At 38.3% G+C, this 24,618-nt stretch overlaps 1 protein-coding gene across 3 annotated transcripts in view; it reads right to left on the reverse strand.

Moving 5' to 3' along the window:
- ZNF277 (zinc finger protein 277) overlaps positions 1-24,618 on the reverse strand; it is a 130,987-nt gene that overhangs the window by 2,805 nt on the left and 103,564 nt on the right. For all 3 annotated transcript variants that reach the window (XM_065939295.1, XM_065939293.1, XM_065939294.1), the window contains 6 exons: positions 22,896-22,987; positions 16,056-16,166; positions 13,109-13,241; positions 4,569-4,636; positions 2,405-2,501; positions 760-802 (listed from right to left, as the gene is read on the reverse strand). In XM_065939295.1, coding sequence (XP_065795367.1) covers positions 760-802; positions 2,405-2,501; positions 4,569-4,636; positions 13,109-13,241; positions 16,056-16,166; positions 22,896-22,987 — 544 coding nt within the window. The remainder of the gene's footprint in view (positions 1-759; positions 803-2,404; positions 2,502-4,568; positions 4,637-13,108; positions 13,242-16,055; positions 16,167-22,895; positions 22,988-24,618) is intronic.

Consider the following 24,618-nt stretch of genomic DNA (forward strand, 5'->3'; position numbering starts at 1 on the left):
TCTTGACTATTAGCCTATCACATACACAACACATATACATGTCTGTAAGAGCTATAAAGTAAAGTAACACTTTCAAGAGTCTAGGAAAGTAGTCGGTGAGTTGAGGGGTGGGACGTGAGCTTTTATGGTCTTGGATATATTAGCAAGTCAGTACTTTACGTCTTCATGACACTAATATTTCTGTCACAGTGATCTACTTGGGTACATCTACAATAAACACTTGAACTACACTACCAAGCAGTGCAGTAGGTGTTTTTCATTCACTATCCATTCTCTACAACATTCTGCTGAGCTGAGGCCCAATGTCACACAGCTAGTAAGTGCTGGAGCTGGACTGTGAACTCCAGTCTGACTTCAAAATCCATGCTTTTTCCCATTAGCCCCTCCACTTTATGATAGATATTAATCATTAACTTGTATGCCCTCCTCCAGGGGATTTTCCCGACCCAGGGATCGAACTAACGTCTCTTATGTCTCCTGCAGCGGCAGGCAGGTTCTTACCACTAGTGCCACCTGAGAAGCCCTGTTTTATTTGACATCATATATGTAGGAAAAAAAAACTATAAATCAAAACCATAATTGAATGTTGTAGTTCAGACTGTGAATCACTGTTTCAGGCAGTCCCACTGAGACCATCTGTGGAGAGACACGTTTTGGCTGTACACTGTCCAATCACAACTGCAGAATGTAGGCATCGTTCACGGAACAGTGTATGAAAAAAAGCAGCATCATGGAAAACAATTTCCGAATCAAACTTACCAAGTTCTGACTTTATTTTGAGGAGATCAAATTCATGTGCATCCTAAAAAAAAGGAATGAATGTATCTGTGAGCATATAAATTATTTAATCTTTCAGGATGAAAGTATAAACAGACAGCTTACTCACAGGAGTTTGAACACTGCAGAACTCAGTCTCAGTTCATCATCTGTTTGCAAAGTCTTCGAAATCTACATCCAATTGCTTTATAAAGCACAGTCCAAACAAGTCATGTCAATCAGTTAAAACATTTAGTTGTTCACAGCTTCTATCTCCAGTTTTTATCATTTACTCTGCATGCATTCTGCAGTCTGACGAAAGGGTCCTCAGTCTCTAGGTAAATGCAGACCTACTGTACTGTGTCTGGACTAGAATTATGACTATAGGTCCTTTGCTTCACAAGTAGCTGGGTAATTTTAAATATTCTGCTTTTCCTTTTATACTGTCAAATATGGTGTTTAAACCTGCAAGTTTCTTCTCACTCATATCTCCCCACAAATTACATGTCTTTTGATTTTTACGATGCACAGGCTTATTTTTATTCTGCTCCATTCCTGCAATCGCCCATCTGGGTAAATGCTTCAACTTACAAGCTTACAGAGAATAAAGACCATCTAACTCTCTGTGAAGGCATTCAGTGTAGCACCACAGGCAGGATAATTAAGAATTCCATGATATGTTATCACTTAAAGTGACTCAGCAGAGGTTGAGGACACCAGTCAAGGATCCTGCAAAGGGAATTCTTACGCAGGATAGAGGGACCAAGGCACCTTTCAATTCAAAGAAATTAGGATATTGTGAGATTAGGATATTTAAGACTGGAAACTATACACCTGCTTCAGTGACAACATGCTTCAGACAAAATAATTCTCCTTTCTCTTGAGTAAATGTCTATAGCCTTTTGAACACCTTCCAGGTCCTTGTTTTACTGAACTAAGAACAGTTTTTATGAATGAGAATGAAGGTGGGTCAAACAGGAGAGTCTGCTCCACTACTGAAGAGCTGAGTGGGGGGATGGGAGAGAGGGCACATCAGAATAATCCAGTAATATTTTTCTATTATACTCAACTCAGCTCCCAATATAACAAAAGAATAGCATGCAGAAGAGAAAACACGAACTGGAAATGTCCTCAAATTTCTTCTCTTCAAATCCTGGTAACTGAGGGAGCTGTAAAACCACACCCTGGGCCCTGTCCACCTCCATGGCTCCCCACCCTCATCCGTCCCAAGGGCTCTGTAAATGGCAGCTTTCTCTCTCCTGCTCTCCTTGTTCACCACAGGGGAAGCACTGGGAAAAAGACTCAGAACCTGTCCACACCCCGGGTATTGTTAATCGTGGTTGCAGATCCTACAGGTTAAGGCAGGACTCTCATAAACACCTCAGAGGTGGGATGGCATCAGTGGTCTGTGAAATATCAAACTGACAGTCCACCCAGGTTCAGTGAACTCCATTTAACTGCCCTAAGTTCTGCTTCTCTTTGATGGACCCGCCCTGACTCCCATTTTGCTTACAGCACTTTAAGGAAGGGGAAAATAATCAAGAGACTAAAGGTATAAATGACTAAAGGTATGATGAGGTTGCAGTAATCATCAACTTCTCCCTGTCAGAACAACAAAACAAATGTCAAATGAATCAAAGTATCTCACCTCCATGTGGACACACAATTTCTCAATTGTTTCTGCTTGCTTTTCACAAAATAGGCAGACAGCAGACACAGGGTGTTCTTCCCAATCAGACCAGTCACTGTGTTAAAAATAAAACAGCAAACATGGAGCTTCAAGGGTAACTGAACAGTGACCTGGTATTACTTTCTGCTTCCTAAGAAACCCTGCCAGTCCCTTTCAACTCTGACATTTCTGTAAAGACTGTCATATTATATTATGACTTTTTGATACAATTTTTGAAATTCAAAGTAGCACCATGAAATTAATATAAATAGCAAACAGGTGCTGCTCTATTTTCTTATATTTGCCTCTCTTTCTGAGCAGTTATTTCACTACAAAATCAGCACCATGTCTTTCTGAGACAACCAGATTTAATCTGCAGAGAAGACATATCAGGAGATGGGATGCTCTCTCATTAACTACAACCACTAAGTGCGCATGCTGAGAGGTGCAGTCAGTGCTGAGTGTGTTTCTGCATGAAAAATGGCGTCTTTTAAAAAGGCAACCTTGTATCTTTCATGTGGGAAATACTGATCATTTTAAATGGGGTAAGTGTTAAATTTGATGGCAGATATAAAAAAGCATACAGGGCCCCTTTTTTTTTTTTTTTTTTACCACTTTCTCCCTTCCTTGCATTTATTTTTTGAGATACTATCAACTTCTTGTCACTGCTAAACCAGGAGAAGCAAAATCCCAGGAGAGACAAAAGGCTGAACAGCTTTGAGTGAGAGGAAGATGAATAATGGGGAATCCTTTTAGGTTGAAAAGAATACTTCTTGAGCTTATAATTTCAAGCAAAGAAGCTGTGAATGTTTTAAGTTAGTCATCAATGGGATGAACACAGAACAAAGTTAACCGCAATTTAGTTGTTAAATTCTCTAACAGTAAGAAGCATGAAGAGTTCAAAGATCATATCAGTTTAAGGTCTAGGGATCAATGGACTAACTAGTAAAGAATTTTGGAGTATATTTTCTCTGAATTATATATTACCTGTGTGTTCAACGATCAGCTGTAGTAGCAAAACACTATTTAGTTGGAATAACAGTTGTTTTAATTATGTCCAACTTATTTTGGTGTTATCATTAATTTTATTGAAGTATAGTTGATTTACAATGCTGTGTTAGTTTCAGGTATGTAGCAAAGTGATTCAGTTATATGTATATATTCAGTTATATATGTATATATTCAGTTATATATGTATATATATATAATCATTTTATCAATATATGCTTTTAATAAAATATCTGATAAAAAATCTGGTATTTTTATCAGATTCTTTTCCATTAAAGGCTATTACAAGATATTGTCTAATCTCCCATGTTATACAGCAGAACCTTGCTGTTTACCTATTTTATATATAGGAGTGTATATCTATTAATGGCAAACTCCTAAACTTATCACCCCCTTTCCCTTTTAGTAACCATAAATTTGTTTTCTATGTCTGTTAGTTTATGTTTTGTAAATAAATTCATTTGTGTCAAACCTTTAGATTCCACATATAAGTGGTATCAATTGATATCTGTTTTTCTTTGACTTACTTTATTTAGTATAATAATCTCTCAGTCCATCTATGTTGTTGCAAATGGCATATCATTATATCATTGTTTTTTAAGGCTGAGTAATATTCCACTGTATACCACATCTTCTTTATCCATTCATCTGTCCATGGACATTTAGGTTGCTTCCATCTTTTGGTTACTATAGTGCTGCTATGAATGTTGGGGTACATGTATCTTTTCAAATTAGAGTTTTCATCTTTTTCAGATATATACACATGAGGGGGATTGTTGGATCATATGCTAGCTCTACTTTTAGTTTTTTAAGGAACCTACATAATGTTCTCCACAGTAGCTCCACCAATTTACATTCTCATCAAAAGTATAGGAGGGTACCTTTTCCTCCACACTTTCTTCAGCATTTATTATATGCAGACTTTTTGATGATGGCCATTCTGACTGGTATGAGGTATCAAAAGTTATTTTGATTTCAAGTTTTGGCTATATTACATGAAATGATGCATGGCTTACAAAAAGGGTTCTCTTTCTTTTTATTCTATCTTTTCAGAAGGTAACTTAAAATCAAACTAAAGAACTATTTTCCTTTTCTTAAAATACTGTGATTAAGTACCATCAATAATAAGTCTTACTCTTCCTGATGCTCTAGCAACTCCCGATCATCTTCTAGTTGAACTTCTTCCCAAGATTTTCCAAGTTCCTTTGAAGGAAGAACAGAGGGGTTAGAGATAAAGAGGGGAGGTGAAGGGGAAGAGGGGAGAGGAGAGAGAAAGTAGACAATGAACTCAAAACAAAACAAGACAGTACCTAAACGCAAATAGTTTTAAAACAATATAAGCAGAATATAGCAAAGCTGCTATTTCAGGGTAAGAAATGATACATTCTAACTCAAAGTTTAGGATTTAGGATATATCCTAAATGGTTAGGATTTCAGATATATCCTAAATCAAACATTTAAAAAGCATGTAACAATGTTTAATAACATTTTAATATGCTTTTTTTTTTTTTTTGGAGAAGCAGAGATAACCTTTCAGTCAAATTCTTTCCTCTTAAATGTAAGTTAGCGTTTCTCAGCCCTGGATGTACACAGGAACCTCTTGGGAATCTTTCAGAAAAACCGCTAGGATCTTTTGAGAGAGACTCTCCTAGCTGGACTCTGTTTCCATTTGAGGTTCCCAAAAGTCAGTTTCCCAGACAGCAGCACAGTGACCTTTCTGCAGGGTACCTCGCTGTTTGTCTAACCCCTCCCAGGGCTTCTCATACTTAAGACAAAATTCAGAGGTCTTCCCATGGCTTATAAGGCCTCCATGGTCTGCCAGGCTCCCTCTCTATCACTGTGTTCCAGCACTTTTTCTCACGCTTAGCTGGCTCTGGTCAGACCACTCTGGTTCTTGCTTGAACACAGCAAGTCGACTTCCACCTGGCTACTTCTACACTTGTTGGCATCATTTGCCTCACATATCCTAACATGGTTCTGTCATCCTGAATGTTACCACTTCTTTTTCTGAACACTGTCTAAAACACCCCTTTTTCAAGTTACTTTTTATTCTGCTAGGACGCTTTATTTTTCTTCAAAGCATTGATCATACCCTGAAATCATTTTGTGGATCTGTTTTCTTATTTTCTGTCTTCTGCACTAGAATGTCTGTGAAGACACGGGTTTTGTTCACAGTTATATTTCCAGAGTCGGGCATACAGCGGGTACTAGAAATTATTTTTTTGAGTTGAACTGTAACTGAAAACATCTAAAAAATGTGATGCCAATTTAGATTTTACTTCAGAAGTTCTGTGCATGTTGAGTAAATAGTTAACGTATAAAAATCACATGGTACCAGGTAATAGTTGGTACTCAAAGCCCTTTTATCTCTTACAGTTCATGGAGGAGTTTCGCCTTTGCAGGGCTATGTCAGACAGTTAGCCATAGTTTCAGCAAAACTTAATGTGGTGACGAGCAGGAAGGCTTTCCTTTGGCCCGACCATGTCTCTTTTCCCCCTTGAGTCATTTTTCCTTTCCCTTGGCTTTTCTTCTCTCTCTACTCAATCTTCCCACTGCGCCACGCAAAAACAGACACTGCATTAAGAGGGATACAGAGAAATATTACTGGGCACTTTCCCAAGCAGTTAAACTATGCTAACTGTCAAGTCCAACCTCACCTGATATAATACAGATATTCCTGTTTTACATCCTCTTTTTTAGAAAAAACATTACCAGAATTCACTCTCAGTTAGAAACATTTTCTCAAGGAAGGTATTCATTTAACTAAAAACAAAGGACTACAAGAGCCATTATGATTTAGACAAAAAGAAAATCTATCATTTGTCAACTTAATGAGAGGTTTTGCAGCTGTCATTATCTATCAGCTAAATGATGCATAAACTCAGACACGCAGAGATTTACCATAACGTCATTAGAGACAGTTAATTTGGACTCCATAATGGACTTCCCTGAGTCGTCATGAAGTGTCTAAGCATCATTATGAACAGTAAGAATGGCCTCACCATTGCCAACAGGATTCTTATTAGATGGAATTTTTGGTGATGAATTAAATCTTTTATGCACTGGTTGGTCTCTTTGGACATGGACTCAAGGCCACTGCTGCAAGATATTACTCAAGGATGGGTCATTTGGGGTATTACCATTCAACAATATAGGCAAATGTTACTTATCAATAAATGTTTTGAGCCCAAAATGATGAAAAATATCTTTCACTGTCAAACTTCCAAAGTCAAAGCATTACTTTACAGCTTTGTCAGTATTGAGTACAACACAGGGATTTATCTAGGCAATACAGCACTAACCATTTACCGCTTGAGAACAAAATGGAACTCTGTGTTCATTAGTATAATAGGAAACAAGTGATTTGAATGTGACAGTGGCTGAGACTTTCCTAGAGTGTTCTGCCTTGGTACAGTTAAATGTATGATTTATTACAAGAACAAGACACAAAGAGAAAAAAAAATTTAGTCTCTGATTAAGACACTGTGCCTACTAATGAATCATATCAGGAAAGAGAAGAACACACACACAGAAAACAAAGTTGAGAAGGCATGTCAGTAAAGATGTTCAGAACACCTCCTCAAACCTCTGCATCAGATGGCTTGTGATCAATGAGAGGGTGGGAAAAAACATGGGGAAAAAAAGGTCCCTTTCACCCAGCACCCTTTCATCTCTAAAACTCACACACTTATACATGCTTACACACAAAAAAATCCATCAGAAACAGAGACAGTGTTTAAATGTAAATAATTACAGTAGAGAGAATTATAACAAAACTGAAAAACAGGTTAAGAGCCTACTTTTGTTGGGGCTTTCCTGGTGGCTCAGCAGTGAAGAATCTGCCTGCCAATGCAGGAGACATGAATTTGATTCCTGGGTCGGGAAGACACCCTGGAGAAGGAAATGGCAACCCATTCCGGTGTTCTTGCCTGGGAAATCCCATGGACAGAGGAGCCTGGTGGGCTACAGTCCATGGGGTCACAAAGAGTTGGACATGCCTCAGTCACTAAACAACAACAATTTTTTGTTACAGATGGGTTTGTATATTTTAAAACTAAAAAAATTTAAATAAAAAAATGATACCACTGCAAAAATACTTCCCTTTAGTAAAACTCAGGCCTTGAACCATGAGTACCTACAGAACATGTAGCTGAAGCCTTGAAGATGATGTTAAACAGTCTGCTGCCCTCTGAGGCAAGAGTATTTGAACATGAAACTGCCTGGGACCTTCTCCCCTTAGCTGTTCCCCCCATTCAACCCCCATTTCATTGAACCCTTCTGTTTGTGAGAAAACAAAGCATGAACTCTAAGTAGATCATTTAGATTATTCAAAAGACATTTATATATTTATTTGCAAATCTATCAGTATTTAAAAACTGACATGAGTTATTAAACAGGAAAATTATTTCTCCCAAGAAAGAAGATGGAATCTATCAATTTGCTGAGCCCAAAAGGGACCCCAAACAGCCTCTTTGTTTGTTGTTTATTGATCTCCCACCTTTTGTGACTCTCAGAGTGTATCTTGCCAGGAATACCCTGGATGCTTCCATTACTGCTGGTCTGAAAATTCTGTTCTAAAGAGGGACACTCTGTGGGTGCATGACTCAATTGCCGCACAGATCTACTACAGGAGAGGTCAAAACATTAATTCTGCACACACCATTACAAAGTGTTGAAATTAATGTGCTTACACATCTGGTTCTCATACCAACCTCTAAGTTCCTTGAAAGTAGCAGCTGTTCTGCCATATTTTTCTTTCTGTTCCACCAGCATCTGGTACCTGGAAAGCACTCAAACCTTTGTAGAATGTATGAAGTCAATGAAATTTCTTCTGAAGGAAAGAGGATGTGAGAAATGGATGTGTAGACACTAGCTACTAAAACAACAATTCAGTCTTTTGCCTACATCCACGTACTCATGTCAGCGTTTTCCCTCAGAGGAATAAACAATGAATGACTCTCATTTCTGTTTTCCTTTTCTTCTTCTTTTTAATCCTTAAAAAAAATAAAGCAGGAAATCCCTGGTAGTACAGTGGTTAGGACTATGAGCTTCCACTGCTGGGGGCCTGGGTTTGATCCCTGGTTGGGGAACTAAGATCTTGCAAGCTAGGTAGCGCAGCCAAAAATTTATAAAATAACAATAAAAAACTGACCTGCTCTTTAAAGTCCTTAAGAAAAAAAAATGTGTTTATTGCTTAACTAAACTTTTAGAATAGTTTACTCTTGATAATATTTATTTTTCATTAATGAAGTCTAAAAGAAAACTAAAATGAAAAACCACTGGCCCTCATTTTTCTCCAACTATACACTATTAATATTTGGAACAGTTTTTTAAAATATATTTAGCCTATATATTTTTTATACCTTTATTTATAATATTCCAAGAACACTGTTAAGATTAATACTTCTGATAAGCACTCCTCTAGCTTAAGGCACTGATACATCTTTAGAAATGTTATTAGCTTTTTCAATTCTTTCCAAAGGTAAGTTTACATCATTTCCAAGCTATGACAAACCTAGACAATGTATTAAAAAGCACAGACATTACTTTGCCGACAAAGGTCCATATAGTCAAAGCTACGGATTTTCCAGTAGTCATGTATGGATGTGAGAACTGGACCACAAAGAAGGCTGAGTGTCAAAGAATTAATGCTTTCAAACTGTGGTGCCTGGAGAAGACTCTTGAGAGTTCCTTGGATAGCAAAGAGATCAAATCAGTCAATCCTAAAAGAAATCAACCCTGAATATTCATTGGAAGGACTGATGCTGAAGCTGAAACTCCAATACTTTGGCCACCTGATGCGGAGAGCCGACTCACTGGAAAAGACTCTGATGCTGGGAAAGACTGGGGGAAGGAGGATAAGGGGATGACAAAGGATGAATCAGTTGAATGGCATCACTGACTCAATGGACATGAGTTTGAGCAAACTCCGGGAGATAGTGAAGGACAGGGAAGCCCGGCATGCTGCAGTCCATGGGGCTGCAAAGCGTCGGACACGACTGAGTGACTGAACAACAACAACAAGGCATCATGACACTTTAAGTTTTTTTAAAGAAAATCTTTCCTATGGTTTCCCTGGCAGTTCAGTGGTCAGGACTCTGAGCTTTCATTGCCAAAGGTTCAATCCCTGGTTGGGGAACTAAGATCCCATAAGCTGTGTAGCGTGGTCAAAAAAGGAAAAAAACAAACAAAACCAAAAAATCCAGAAACAAAACACTTTATTGTTTTTGGCCTCAATGGAAAAGCATAGAGAGCTAAGACGGTTAGGGTTGTGGGTTAGAGCCCTTAAGGATCCAATTAAAGTCAGCTTTACCTTGACCATGGGTCATCTTCTCCTTTGGTATAAACGATAATAGGCAAAGGGTGTGTATGTGTGCAGATCATTAAGAATTTATCACCATTAACTGACCAAATCCCCAAACCAACCCAAAGTATAAGAGGTGGGTACTGGTACTATTTCAACTGTAAAAACGGAGGAAAAATTGAAGGAAACTGATGCAGAAAGCTTTAGCTATGTGACCCTGGAAAATTAACTTCTCTATGCTCTAGTTACCTAATCTATAAAAGAGGATAATGACAAAACCTGTGTCACAGGGATGTGGTTAAGAGTAAATGACTTAATATAAATACCTAAGACAGTACCTGGCACATCCGTGCATGCGTGCTAAGTTGCTTCAGTTGTGTCCGACTCTTTGCCACTATATGGACCATAGCCCCCTCAGGTTCCTCTGTCAATAGAATTCTCCAAGCAAGAATACTGGAGTGGGTTGCCAAGCCCTCCTCTAGGGGATTTTCCTGACCCCAGGAATGAACGTGGATCTCTTATGTCTCCTGCATTCGCAAGAGGGTTCTTTACCTCTTTACTAGCACCACCTGGGAAGCCTGTACCCGGCACATAGTTGGTACTCAAAAGCTGCTAATTAAAACCAAACCAGGGAGAATGGGTACGTGTACATGATGTACGGCTGAGTCTGCTGTCTACCTGAAACTATCACAACATTGTTAACCAGTTATTTCCCAATACAAAATAAAAAGCTGAACCCCCCCCAGCAAAAGCCTTAAAAAAAAAACTATCAATATTACCCTGAAGTGATTTAATTTTCATTTTATATGTTATTAAAGCCTTGACATTCTCCTGAAGTACCTCCTTCAAGCCATGATTCATCCCCCATGAAATCCGGGCTCTCCGTGGGCAGTACAATCTAGCGCGCTCATCCAGAGCCAGCTGGTCCTCACGGATAATTCCAGTTTTCCCAGCCGCACTATTTGATGCCCGTATCGAACTTTTCTAAAAGTGCCAGCAAAATCTGAGTGAGCAGTTTCTCTGATGTCTCCTCTAAAAGATAAACACCTCCAGCTATGTACAAGGTTCTGCTAATCCTAAGCTCTTGACTATTAGTTTAAAAGAGCCCCAGAAGGAAGTACTAGTAAATTGCTTCCACAGCTTCCTGCAGTAGCTGAATATTTCTTGGAGCTAACACTGAAGTCCATTCCGTTAGACTGGGCTGGGCCCTGAAGTAGCGTTTGCTCTAGGAATTAATGGCTGAGTGATTTCAAGAGAAGACTGAAAGACTCAAAGGGTGCCTTTACCTTTAGCTAGTTGTAAAACATTTGTAGCAAACCACAGCAACCTCTCAGAGACAATCTTTAAACACATGCTAACCTTATTTCTCAAGGGGAATTTTAATATGCTAAGGATTAGTTAGAACAGGCAAAAATTTTATCCTAAAGCAGAGACTTCCAACATAATTCAGAATATGCTTTCTGTCCAATAGATAAAATGGCTCATTATTATCAATTATGCCTTTTGTGGCCAATGGACTTGGATTAAAATTCTTTCAAATTAAGAGCAAAAAACACTTTCTATTTGCTTTAGAAAGCTGTCAGAACTGGAACTCCTCATCTTTTTATCAATTCCAATGCAGGATTACTTAACTCCTTCTCTTGTCATGAGTAGTTTTGTTAGAGAACCACTGACTGCAACTGCCAATCCTAGACAGGCACAATAACAACCACTTTGTATGAGTTATCATAAACAACAGGAGGTCCTGGGAAGTAATGCACAACCAACAAGTTACCACCAACTGAAAGAATTCAGGAAAGGTCAAAAGGAGAGAGGAGATGCCAGTCCATATGTCCTACTAACTTCCCAGAATCCTTCCTGCTGAAATCCATCTTAGCTGAGAGATGTGCACGCCACCAGGAATACCCATGAGTCAAAATGATTGGCCACAGACAACCAGGAAACTAAACCACTTACCATAAAACCTGAAACTGTGAGCCATGTGGCAGAACAGTTCTCCTGGGTTCCTTTTGCTGCTCTTCCCCTGGTGCCCCTTCTCAATAAAGTCTCTTGCTTTGTCAGCATAAGAATCTCCTTGGACAATTCATTTCCAAGTGTTAGACAAGAGCCCACTCTTGGGCCCTGGAAAGGGTCCCCCTTCCCACAAGAGTTTCCTTCCTTTGCTATGTATACGTAAAACAAAAATCAGCAGGCTGGGTGCAGGGCTGGTATCACTCTCCAGTCAGTATGTCAATCAAAAATCTCTTTTTAAATTTACAAATGCACCTAAAGAGAAGGACATTTGCCTCCAACTGAATACCTCTTCTTACACAAAAAGGACTGTAACTACAGAGGCCAGTAAATGGTACGGAGGTTTCTGGGCAAGGAGAGTTTACAAAGTATTTAAAATCCTTGACATGGTAACCCCATCAATCCAAAATATATATATATTTTGTGTGTGTGTGTGTGTGTGTGTGTGTGTGTGTGTGTGAAAGAAAGGCAAAGATATTTTAAAGGGGGAAAAGGTCATGAGTGAAGAGACTATAAACGATTATCTAGCACAGTACCCAGCACACCCAGAAAAGAATATAGAAAAGAACTTAGAAAAGAATATAGAAGTCCCTGTATTAATATATACAGAAGTATATAGTATACTGGAGAAGGAAATGGCAAACCACTCCAGTACGCTCGCCTGCAAAATTCCATGGATGGAGGAGCCTGGTAGGCTACAGTCCACGGGGTCGCAAAGAGTCGGACATGACTGAGCGACTTCACTTTCTTTCTATAGTTCCTTTCGGAGAATGAAATGGCAACCCACTCCAGTGTTCTTGCCTGGAGAATCCCCATGGACAGAGGGGCCTGGTGGGCTACAGTCTATGGGGTTGCAGAGTTGGACACGACTAAGCAACTAACATACATACATACATATAGTATACGGAATATAATAGTATATAGAATATAGAAGTCCCTGTACTCAAAGTGGTGGTGGTGGTTTAGTCACTCAGTCGTGTCTGACTCTTGCGACCCTGTGGACTGTAGCCCTCCAGGCTCCTCTGTCTATGGGATTTTCCAGGGAAGGATACTGGAGTGGATTGCCATTTCCTTCTCCAGGAGATCTTCCCAACAAGTAACAGACAATAAATGGGTGGCAATGTGTGGCTATCCAGATGTTTTACATTTATTTATTTGAGCAAGATCCCTATGAGTTCTAGAGACACAACCTTTTTACTATATAAACAGCTGGCAAATTAAGAGACAAATCAAATCACGTTACCTTTTGTAAACTAACCATTTTAAAACTAACCATTGCTTCAAAGTATCCCTCAACCACATTCTGATGTTTGTAGACAGGCAATCAAATTTTAAATTATGAAGAGAAAAGAAAGCCTTACCAAATAATTGATGACATAAAATCGGTCATATTCTCTGTTCTTAGGATTGATCCGACGATGCTGTTTTTTCCTCATATGATCTTTAAGTGTATTTTTGTCCCTAAAGGTCTTCTCACAATACAAGCACTGCAAGCTACAAGACACAAACATTGAGATTAAATAAGTCCCTTGAATAGCTGTTGCAGCAGACCTTTATTATTATTATTACTGGGCCTTAAAATTTACTCATTTTTTAGGTCTCATAGAGTTTTCAAGTGGGATGTAATATCTTTTTTGGAATCCCTCTCCCTTTATTCATTTGGCTTTAAAGGATGTGTATTGTGGTTTATTTTGTAGTTGGCTATACTGGTCAACTTGGCTATTTAGTTAAAACTATGATAAAGGTATCAATTACCCAAAAATGATTTTGGTGCTTTACTAATTGAATTGAAATATCTATTCTAAAAATGAAAATGAAGGTATAATTATATATAATTATAATATAATTCTTCATATAATTATAACGATAACCAGCACTGGCTGCTTCCACTGAGTGTAATGATTAGTCTGTGGTTTGGCATACCCTGTGACCTGATTTGCAGGGTTTAACTCCTAGCTCCAGCTGTGGGACTTGGTCAAGTTACTTGCTATCTCTGTTACCACTCATTTTCTGATCTCTAACCTGAAGATAACACATTTTAGAGTATACTTATGACAATGTATACATATAAATTTATAACCATGAGACTAATTTACACAAAATATGAACAATATATGAACACATTTAAACCATGCTTTATTTCTATATATATGAATAAAATGCCTAGCATATTCATGGCACACAGTAAGTGCTACTTTTACTATCTTATCATTCACATGTACCTTCTGCTAGAGTATTTTCCCTAACTGGGAATCATTACCTATGAGGCAGTAATGACCAGTTTTGAACAGATTACTAGCAAAATGTCTTTTCTCATACTAAGCTGGACAGTTGATACTGCCTGGAACTTCTACCCTACAGTCATGAGTTCTACTTTCTAGTCACAAAGAATTCATGAAAACACTAAAATTATAACCGAGCAGGACACTGTGGGGCATTCCCAGGACACAACACTTCCACCATGTCCTCTGCCTGCCTCTTGCCTGTAGAAAAGTTGCAGTCTTCCAGGCCTCCCCTGAGTCACAAAAGTCTATCTCAAGAATTAATGATTGACAAGATAGGAACATGTAGTGACAAAAACAGCAGTTGGGTCAGGAGAACTTGCATGAATTTGAATAGTAAATCAGCCATATGGCAGTCATGGCATCTTTAGTTCCTTCTTGAAGTACCTGATGACCATGGGCACGTGGGCTCCAGATCTACTGGAACCTGAGGATTGATAATGTTAACCCTTGTGACACCGGCCTGTTACTGCAACATCAATCAATCAGAGAACTGTACATAAGCTGATCAAACATCCTGTGATTATCCTCCCTCAACTTGCCTTTAAAAATGCTTCCCTGGATACAGACATAGAGAACAGATTTATGGACACGGGGTGGTGGGAGGGAGGAGGAAGGAGAGGGTGAAATGTATGGAGAGAGTCACATGGAAACTTGTGTTACCATATGTGAAATCAAGAGCCAGGGGGGATTTGCACTATGACTCAGGGAACTCAAACAGGGCCTCTGTGACTATCTAGAGGGGTGGGCTGGGGAAGGAGGTGGGAGGGGGTTCAAGAGGGAGGGGACATACATATACCTATGACCAATGTTTGGCAGAAGCCAACAAAATTCTGTAAAGCAATTATCCTTCAATTAAAAACTAACTAAATTAAATTAAAAAACTGCTTCCCTGAAACCCATTAGGGAGTTCTGGTCTTTTGAGCACGAGCCACCTGTTTTCCTTGTGTGGCCCTTGCGATAAACCTTTCTGTGTCAAACTGATGTTTTGGTTTGCTTGGTCTCACTGTGTGTTGGGCACATGAACTTGGGTTTGACAACAAAATGACTGAAATAAGTTTCTGTTGCTATTTTGAATTCTTTTCCATCTTTACCAAACAACATCTCAATTAATTTTTATGCCACAGAAGTAACTATATTCTTTTATAGTAAACAATTTATGGGCAATAATTTGATTAAGGATATTCATTACTGCTAGTCTTGCTAGAAAACACACCTGGTATTATTTTATAAATGAAGGATCATTCATTAAAAGAGTGAAGAGACCTGTTTTAATGTACTGTTGATACCAGAATATGAATTTAGAATTTTATAGTAGGTATTTCTTGCTCAATGTTACTGCTCCAAATGTTGTGGGCTGAGACACCACATTATTAGTACTATATTTAAGTGAATAAAGTTAGGGTTTGAGAGTAAAACCTTGAGCCCTTCCTTAGAAAGAAGAGTGAACCCACATTTTGGTGATGTAGAGAATTTTCTTCCCTATTTCTACAAGTTAAACAGTCAGAATATAACCTCAAGAAAAGTGGAGTGTTATGATATATAAATGTAAATTAACACTAAAGTTAAAAAAATACAAGCAGGATGCTATGTTTCACCTAAAGTTGAAAAATATCTAGGAATCTGACTTTACTAAATGTGTAGAATAATTATAGAGAGAAGTATAGAAATTATGAATCCAAAGTGAAGAACAGTAGTTACTCAGGGAGATACTAATGAGGAAGGGAACAAAGGGAGACTCAAGGGACATAGTAACATTCTCTTTCTTATGCTGGTAAGTATATTTTTCATACCCTATATAGTGGTATATACATTGTTTGCTACATATGACATTTATATTTAAAGGTGACTAAAAGGCAATATGATCTACACAAAATAGACTGTCATATAAAATGTGAACTCCTCCAACATGAGAAATGAGAAAATTCTATTTTTTTAATTACTTGTGACTATTAATTTTTAAAAATTCACAATGGAGTCCAAGGTTAAGATAGCTTTAGGTTGTGTTTCATAAAGATGTACTTACTTGTCAAGCTTTTTCTGTAATGTACACAGAAATTCACTGCAGTTTACAATGTTATCTGGCAATCCAATGTTGAAAGCATGTTCTCTGGCCATGTGGTTCAAAAGAACAGATCTAGGAAGAAATTTGAGCCATCTGCATTATTTATAACTCATCTAGGAACAAATCAGGTCAGAAGTAGCATTTATATAATGATAACAACACTAATTAGAAGACAAGCAAAGGTTAAACACGGCGACATACCAGAATGGGTTACCATTTCCTTCTCCAGGGAATCTTCCCAACTCAGGGATGGAACCTGAGTCTCCTGCATTGGCAGGTGTATTTTTTTTTTTTTTTTTTACCACTGAGCCACCAGGGAAGTCTATGTAATAGTATGCATAAACATATCAGTTCTTTAAAGGGAGTCCACAATCTGTCACTGAGCAGGATTACACTCTACTGGTAAATTGAGCATCTGTCCTTTAAACTATTAAATAAATGTGCTTTGCCTACCCTTCCAATTAATGAGGAAGAGACAACCGCTCAAGCGAAATATATAAACAAATATAACCCAGGATCACAGACATTTAGTTAGCTTATCATTGGATGCAAAACTGGAATCCACAGTTCACATATCTAATTTCATGTAAAGGTTATGATAACTTGCATACACAATGACCATCTTTTTGATCATTTCATGTATAGAAGGAAAATTTTAATTTATGTAATATAGTGTAACTTTTACACAGAAAAAATCTTATGTGTAAAATACATACTTTGGGTGTTTACCACAAATTTAGTTCATAAAACAAAGGTGACAGTTTTGGGGAACTTATTAGTACACATACCAATGATAGACTATGTACAGTGACATTACACAGTTTATTTTTCCTAGCTTGTTTAGATACATAGCTGGCCCCAAATTGCTTTCATTGTTTTTTTTTTCTCTTTAGAAAGTAAAATATAGCAACCACCTTCATGAAAATGTTTTTTTTCTTTACTATGTAATAGATACATTTATTAATCTCATAGTTCATACGTCCATTTGTAAAATCACTTAAGTATTACAGACAAATATGAATAAAACTAGTATGTGCTGGACTACTCCACAGTACCTTCTGGGCCTGTAAGGGGGTCCCCAGGGACAGCCCAGACAGAGCTGGACTTTTCCAGGGGTTCTAGGCATGAGGCCCAGGCAGAGGAAGGGTCCAGGCAGAAGCAGAGGTGGGGTCCTCTTTCAGGAATTGGGATGGATGAGTGGCAGGCTATGTGAGGCAGACAGTTGGAGAGCCTCCCCTAACCTCAAGGCTGTACTGGGGCAGAGTTCAGTGCCTCTAGATCCAGACCCTATATTGTACCTGGAAGGATTCAACAATCATTAACAGCTGGTTCAAGGCCTATGGATGAATTAGGAGGATTACTTCATCCTAGTCTGTGTGGCATTAGGATCTCTCACTTTTTTAAGAGTTGTACTGAATGTACTTATGGGAGATTACTGCTCTCATTTCTCTGGGACCTAAAGACTTGATATCTAGGGTCCATAAGTTAAGAGATGGGAGCTAAGCCAATGCATTTTTCCTCTCTCAAATATTTCTCCCTTGTTTCATTGTAGGAATAAAAGTTTCCCTACATAGTTAAACAATGCAGTTTGCCTGAAGCAGCATCAATTGGGATAAATGACAGGTTGGCCACAAAACTTAAAAGGAAAATCTGGGGAATGAGATGATCATAGGGGATTTTCAACAAAGTTCAAGCACCCTTCTAAGTATCTAGAAACACACATGTGCAGGGCTATGTGCATCCCAAGGAAATCCCTGAGAATACCCTAATCTTTCACCTGTGGCTGACTCTGAGACTCTACACAAGCAGGGAGTGAAGGTTAAGGCAGAGTTGTAAACTGATGGAGCACTGAAGATAGGTCTCAAGCCAAACACAGAACTCCTTGGCAAAGGGAAGAAGGTATGTTTTCTCAAGGCATTTAACTAAATTGCTGCCATATCATCATTGAATGCTGAGCTGAGTAAATATGTTCAGCAGCCATACCTGACAAAGAATACATGCTTCAGAGAACGAGTTCAGGACACTCACTAAATACACAAATAACAACAACAAAAAGTCTGGTTGGGTAGGGACAAATCTAATTTCTGTAGTTATCACATTATTTAAAATGTTGAGTTTTCAACAAATTACAAGATGTGCAAAGAAAAGAAACTATGGCCTACCATATGAAAAGAAAGTAGTCAGTAGAAACTGTCACTATTTCTGAGTTAGCCCAAATGTTGGACATAACAAAGATCATAAGATAAATTAGATTATAAAAATATGTGCAAAGAACTAAAGAAAACCATGACTAAATAATCAAAAAAAGGTATGAGAAGGATACCCTGACCAAAATGGGAATACTAACAAAAAGAAAGAAATTCAACAAAACAGACAAATTCTGGAGATGAAATGTATAGTAACTGAAATGAAAAATTCACTAGAAGGGCCCAAAAGAAAATCTGAACTGGCAGAACAAAGAATCAATGAACTTGAAGATCAATTGAGATTTTCCAGTCTGCAGAAGAGAAGAAGAAACAATGCCGAAAATTAAATTGAGCCTCAGAGATTATTACATCTACCAATCTATGTAAAATAGGATTCCCCAAAAGCAAAAAGGATAGGGGCAGAAATAATATTTGAAGAAATAACAGCTAAAAACTCCCCAAATTTGATGGAAAACATTAACTCAAACATTGAAGAAGCCCAAAAACTTCATGAAGAATAAATTAGACAGACTCATACCAAGAGAAAAAATGAAGATGAAATCAAAGACATTCCCAGAGAAAATTCATTGTTAAAGGACTTGGCCAATAAGAAACTAAAACAAATTCTTTGGGATAAAATAAAATGATGCTAGACAGTAATTCAAATATACATTAAAAAAATAAGCACCAGTAAAGGTAGCCACATAGTCAAATATAAAAGGCAGTATAAATGAATTTGTTTATAAATCTTTTCTTCCCATATCTGATATAAAAATAACTGCATGAAACAAAAATTTTAAAGACATGTTAATGAGTTTATTATGTACAAAGATGTAATTTATGTGACAACAATAGCACAAAGGAGTAGGGGAGAAGCAATCCATCTTGGAGCAAATTTTTTGTGTACTGTTGAAATTACACTGGTATTAATCTGAGTTCAACTGTTTTAAGTTAAAATCTCAATTGTATTCCCCAGTGAATTATAGTGGATAGTGAGTGGACCACTAGAAAATAACTCAAAAAATAAGGTAAAAGAAACAAGGGAATTGAAATGGTGTGCTAGAAAATGTCTACTCAACAAAAAAGAAGGCAGTAATGGAGGAAAGAACTTCTTAAAAAATTAATAAGTAAAGAAAGTAAACAGCAAAATGGTATAAGTAAATCCCATCTCATCAGTAATTACACTACAATAAACATAAATATAGGATAGCAAGAATGTACTCATTTTTCTATCCTTGACCATTACCCACGCCATATGTTTTTCTATTCTTTTTATGCCCAGGCTGGAAGAACAGAAATATAATCCCCAAACATTGCTAATATCGTGCATAGCCAGAATCAGATTATATTATTAATCTTTCATTATAAACAGACCTTTTCATAAATAAGAGCTGCAGAAGGAAAGGGGACATTTTATAAAAATAAGACACTGCTTATCTTTATCATTGGTTAAAGCTATCTGGCAAGTGGTGCAGTGATAAAGAATTTGCCTACCAACGGAGAAGACGCAGGAGACACAGGTTCGATCCCTGGGTTGGGAAGATCCCCTGGAGTAGGAAATGGCAACTCACTCCAGTAATCTTGCCTGGTAAATTCCATGGACAGAGGAGCCTGGCAGGCTACAGTCCATGGGGTTGCAAAGAGTCGAAGAGTGAGCACCCACACATGCATGTGCACTTGGTTGTATGGTGCAAGATAAAGCAAACTTCTCTCTCTGCAACAGGCTGACTGCCTTTCTCTATCAAACTTTCACTCCTTATATCCTTATACCCATGTATCCCTGAGTTTAATATAAATCATAAGGATATATATTTCAAATCATGTCAGTATCTACATTTATCATAAAAACTTAAGCTATAGAAAACAAAAATATTTGTAGATTTTTAATACTAGAGATTCTTAATAATAGTCACATGGCTCCTCATTGAGTTAATAATAGTCTTAATGTTAAATCAGAAATAACATGTTAAAAGGAAGTAGCAGTGCTTGGTAAGATTTTTGATAGGGAGGTGGTCCTCACTTCCATCCCCATAAATCCCTTTGATATAGATAGTGTTAAAAGCATAATGACTGGCCTGGCATAGGTTTCCCTCTATGCTAACTTATCTATATGAGTATCAAATCTTCTAAACTGGTGTTTTTAACATTGATGCTTCATCCAAACCCTTTTCTAAATTCAAACAAATAGTTACCCTCTCCTTTTCCATGTTTTTCAGACAACAATGTCAGTTACTGTGCTTAGCCGTTTTTTTTTAAACTAAAGACTGCTTTCCTTCAAGTGGGCAGCAGAATGATTGTGCACTCTAGGTTGTCACTAAAACTATTCTCATTCCCTAGAGGTTACAACTTCATGACTTGTATTTAAGTTAATGTACACTTGTAAATATTACTGTTGTATAAAAAGAACTTAGTCTGGTCTTTGTCTTTGGCTCCAGGCACTGAACTTCAAAAATCCTCGGAAGTTCTCTAAGATTATTTTTGTTATGCCAATAAAGTGACTTGTGGTAGGCTTCTAGAATGCTTCAGAATGGGGGTTGATTGCCAGAAAGACTAAATAACTAAGTGATCAAAGTTTAGGAACCCAGAGCCACCCTGACCTTCAGAAAGGAGAGAGGATCTGGAGACTAAGTTCCATAATTAAATTAAGTATGCTCACATAATGAAGCATGTAAAAATTCTGGATACCAAAACTCAGTGAAGATTCTTGGTTGGTGAATACACTGACATGACAGGAGGTGATAGATTCTGATTCTTTGAGAAGGCACAGAAGTTCTGTCTTAAGGACCCATCCGGACCCAGCTCTACGTGTCTCTTAATCTGACTGTTCCTGATTTGTATCTTTTATAGCTAACACTTTTCTGAGTTTTGTGAGTCATTCTAGTGAATTAATGAACCTAAGCAAATTAGAAGCACAAGCTGGAATCAAGATTGCCGGGAGAAATATCAATAACCTCAGATATGCAGATGACGCCACCCTTACGGCAGAAAGTGTAGATGAACTAAAAAGCCTCTTGATGAAAGTGAAAGAGGAGAGTGAAAAAGTTGGCTTAAAACTCAACATTCAGAAAACTAAGATCATGGCATCTGGTCCCATCACTTCATGGGAAATAGATGGGGAAACAGTGGAAACAGTGGCAGACTTTTCTTTTTTGGACTCCAAAATCACTGCAGATGGTGATTGCAGCTATGAAATTAAAAGACGCTTACTCCTTGGAAGGAAAGTTATGACCAACCTAGACAGCATATTAAAAAGCAGAGACATTACTTTGCCAACAAAGGTCTGTCTAGTCAAAGCTATGGTTTTTCCAGTGGTCATGTATGGATGTGACAGTTGGACTGTGAAGAAAGCTGAGTGCTGAAGAATTGATGCTTTTGAACTGTGAAGTTGAAGAAGACTCTTGAGAGTCCCTTGGACTGCAAGGAGATCCAACCAGTCCATCCTAAAGGAGATCAGTCCTAGGTGTTCATTGGAAGGACTGATGCTGAAGCTCAAACTCCAATACTTTGGCCACCACATGTGAAGAGTTGACTCATTGGAAAAGACCCTGATGCTGGGAGGGATTGGGGGCAGGAGGAGAAGGGGACGACAGAGGATGAGATGGCTGGATGGCATCACCGACTTGATGGACATGAGTTTGAGTAAACTCTGGGAGTTGGTGATGGATAGGGAGGCCTGGCATGCTGCGATTCATGGGGTCGCAAAGAGTTGGACACGAATGAGCGACTGAACTGAACTGAACTGAAGCAAATTATTGGTGGAAATCCCTGAATTTGTAGCCAGTTCGTCAGAAGTGCAGCTGTTCAAGGGAATCTCTGAACTTGTGTGGTGTCTAAAGAGGGGGCAGTCTTGTAGGGGATGACCGCCCTTAAACCCACAGTGAAGTGAAGTGAAGTGAAGTGAAAGTCGCTCAGTTGTGTCCAACTCTTTGCAACCCCATGGACTGTATAGTCCATGGAATTCTCCTGCCCAGAATACTGGAGTGGGTAGCCTTTTCCTTCTCCAGGGGATCGTCCCAACCCAGGGATCGAACCCAGGTCTCCTGCATTGCAGGCGGATTCTTTACCAGCTGAGACACAAGGGAAGCCCAAGAATACTGGAGTGGGTAGCCGATCCCTTTTCCAGTGGAGTCTGATGCTAACTCTGTGTGGTTCGTTTTAGAACTGAATCAGAGTATATCAGTTGGTTTTAGGCCAGTTGGGGTTGGTGACAGAATTACCAATTCCCCATTTATTTTCCCCCTTAGATCTTTATCATTTTTAATGCTTAAAAATAAAACACCAAAAGCTGCTGAAGGTTTAGAGTTTACAAGTTAATACAGAAGGGCACATCTGTTGCACATGATCTTGGCCTGTCAACAGATATTAAAAAGCCCTACAACATTAAACACAAATCTATTTCTGGCTTTTAAAAAATTTTATTCCCCTACTTTGCTTAGAGCAAAACATTCCATCTTTGATGTTTGGTGTATTAAAAAAAAATTACTGTGGATATATTAAAGGGGACCGAGCCAATTCATGTAACTTAATCTATATAAGATTAAAACACCCACTGTGAGTGTTTTGATAAGTTTTCAGATTAAAAACAGTAACATTTAAATACATACACAACAGCTACCTGTTTCCGATGAATTCCTCATTGCAAAACATACAAATGCCATGAAAGCTGTTGTCATTTCGTTCTTGTTGCTGTTGCTCCAGAATTTCTTTCTGTAAAGGAAAAACAGATACATTATGTTATCTTTAATAAATGCATAGCTAGCTAGTGAAAAATGTCATGGTCTGGTTGGGAGGAAACTGGAGAGAGGCACAAAGGAAGTATATGAACACTGATGATATTTCAAATTTCTGCATTCCTGTTCTTGTACCTAAACTCCAGGTCTATACAGTTAAATGCCAGACAACATAGTATTTGGATAGCCATGTGGGAAACAAAGTCAACAGGGTCTTACCATCCTTTCCCGACTCTGTCCTTTCTCCTCTCTTTATCAGTCATCTCCCAATCTCACTCTCTTCCAAAAGCAAAAATGTGCTCCTTTCTGGAATTCTCAGTTTAGTTTGTAATCAAGTTCTGATCAACGCTTTTTACTTGATCTTTCATGTTACTTCTTGCCACCAATCCCAGTGCCATCACCCTCAATCCAGTCTTTAGTCAGTCATTACGAGATTACTATGAGTAAGTCCCCTAGAGGGTCTGCCTGATTTTAATCCTTTTTTCTACCATATTCATCCTCTCTTTGGCAGGTAGAAAAATCTCTTAAAATTATTTTCAGGTACAATTATCTTGTTACTCTCCAATTGATATAATTTAAAACATGCATCAGTAACATCCTAGTCTATTCCCATTTCTGCCATGTAGTCAGTTCTGAACTCCAGTACAACAGTTAAAGAGTTCAGAATCTGAACCACTGAGAAGAACTAGATTTGAAGCCTGGTGTGCTGCACCCCATGGGTTTGCAAGCAGTCGGACACAACTTAGCGACTGAACAACAACTACAACTCACTTGTACTTGGTATTTTATTTAACCTCTATAATACTTAAGTTTTCTCAATTTTAAGGTGAAAATATTACCTCACAGCATTGTTTACAGGATAAGATCAGAAATTTGTGTAAAGAATTCAAATTGCACATGTGTATGGTCAGGTCACTCAAGATAACTGTTCTCCTGCTCTCTGTACATCTCCTGCCCTATCAGCTCCTGCTTCACTTCTATCTTACGTACATGACTGACCATAAAGAAGGCTGAGTGCCGAAGAAATGATTCTTTTGAACTGCCGTGTTGGAGAAGACTCTTAAAGAGTCTCTTGGACTAAAAGGAGATCAAATAAGTCAATCTTAAAGGAAATCAACACTGAATATTCATTGGAAGGACTGATGCTGAAGCTGAAGCTCCAACACTTTGGCCACCTGATGTGAAGAGCCCACTCATTGGAAAAGACCCTGATGCTGGGAAAGACTGAAGGCAGGAGAAGTGGGTAACAGAGGATGAGATGGTTGGATGGTATCACTGACTCAATGCACATGAGTTTGAGCAAGCTCTGGGAGATGATGAAGGACAGGGAAGCCTAGCGTACTGCAGTCCATGGGGTTGCAAAGTGTGGAATACGACTGAGTGACTGAATAATAACAACACATGACTGACATTCCTACATACAAGCCTTAGGCCCCAGCTAGTGATTGTTCTTATCAAAGGGGCAGTGAGGGGCATGCCCCTTTACTGGTCTCCTGGTAACCAAGGAGCTCATCTGACCTCACTTCCCCTCTAATTGGTAACTTGCTTTACCATCATCTCTTTTGCTTGCCTTATCTTCTGAATGGATATGAAAACTCTTTGAAATTA

Source organism: Muntiacus reevesi, chromosome 6 (genome assembly GCF_963930625.1).
Source record: "Muntiacus reevesi chromosome 6, mMunRee1.1, whole genome shotgun sequence".
Classification (NCBI taxonomy): domain Eukaryota; kingdom Metazoa; phylum Chordata; class Mammalia; order Artiodactyla; family Cervidae; genus Muntiacus; species Muntiacus reevesi.